Source organism: Tupaia chinensis, unplaced genomic scaffold (assembly GCF_000334495.1).
Source record: "Tupaia chinensis unplaced genomic scaffold, TupChi_1.0 Scaffold132307_1, whole genome shotgun sequence".
Taxonomy (NCBI): domain Eukaryota; kingdom Metazoa; phylum Chordata; class Mammalia; order Scandentia; family Tupaiidae; genus Tupaia; species Tupaia belangeri.
In genome coordinates, this window is record NW_006192591.1 from 1 (window position 1) to 820 (window position 820).

Below are 820 nucleotides of genomic sequence, written 5' to 3' on the forward strand. Positions count from 1 at the left end.
CCAGCTTTGCTGGAGCAGTGTGCTGCTGCTGCGTACCAAGCTGGCCCGTGAAAGGGGCTCACCTGTAATTGTTGTTGTAGATGGGTGATCTCAGCGATTCTCAACTCTCTAGATTTGTTAGTACTCTCAATTTCTTGTCTTTGAGTGGTCAATCGACATCTGATATCTTGAAGTTTTCCTTCTAATTGATGCTTTTTATCATTCTTTAACAAATAAAAGATAATAGGAATTATTACCATTGTTAATGGTTCAATGTTAGCATATTTCCAAAGCAAAAACTGCACTTACTAGAGCTTCTAATTCAAATTCCAAAGTCTTTTTCTTAGCTTTCAGTACAACTATGTCCTCTTGTTCTTTGTTTCTTTGATTCAGTAGTTCTTGCCTTCGATTCCGTTCCCACTCAAGTTGTCGTTGTCTTTCAAGTTCCCGTTTTGCAGCCTGTGACATTTACAAACAGACAATTTATTAATTATTCAGTTCTTACATTATACAGTGTTTCTTAACAAAAGTAACATAAGTCTTTCCTCTTAGGGATGACATATAAGACATTATAAGAAATCATATTCCAAGACAATGACAACAAACATTTTATAAAAATACACTATTCCTTCAGTGGGGGAAAAAGGGAAATTTAGAATTGACTATTCTATTTATAAAAGATAAGAATTGTCAGGATCACTTCATCATTGGAATTTCATTCTTTATGCTTTTGAGGACACTTGATGTGCTAAATAAAAGTGCTTTCTTATTTACTGGTTCAAGAAGAGAAGAAAAACTGACTTTCTCTAGTAAAGTTAAATTAAAACCCGGGGGTGGGGGG

General features: G+C 34.9%; 1 protein-coding gene across 1 annotated transcript; it reads right to left on the reverse strand.

Annotated features, from left to right (window-relative positions):
• Positions 1-62: 62 nt before the first annotated feature.
• LOC114010120 (intersectin-1-like) lies at positions 63-438 on the reverse strand (the record flags this gene model as incomplete). Its single annotated transcript, XM_027776753.1, has 2 exons — positions 63-203; positions 289-438. Coding segments are annotated over 2 exons (291 nt in total), but the record flags the coding sequence as incomplete, so codon positions are not given.
• Between the last annotated feature and the right edge of the window lie 382 nt (positions 439-820).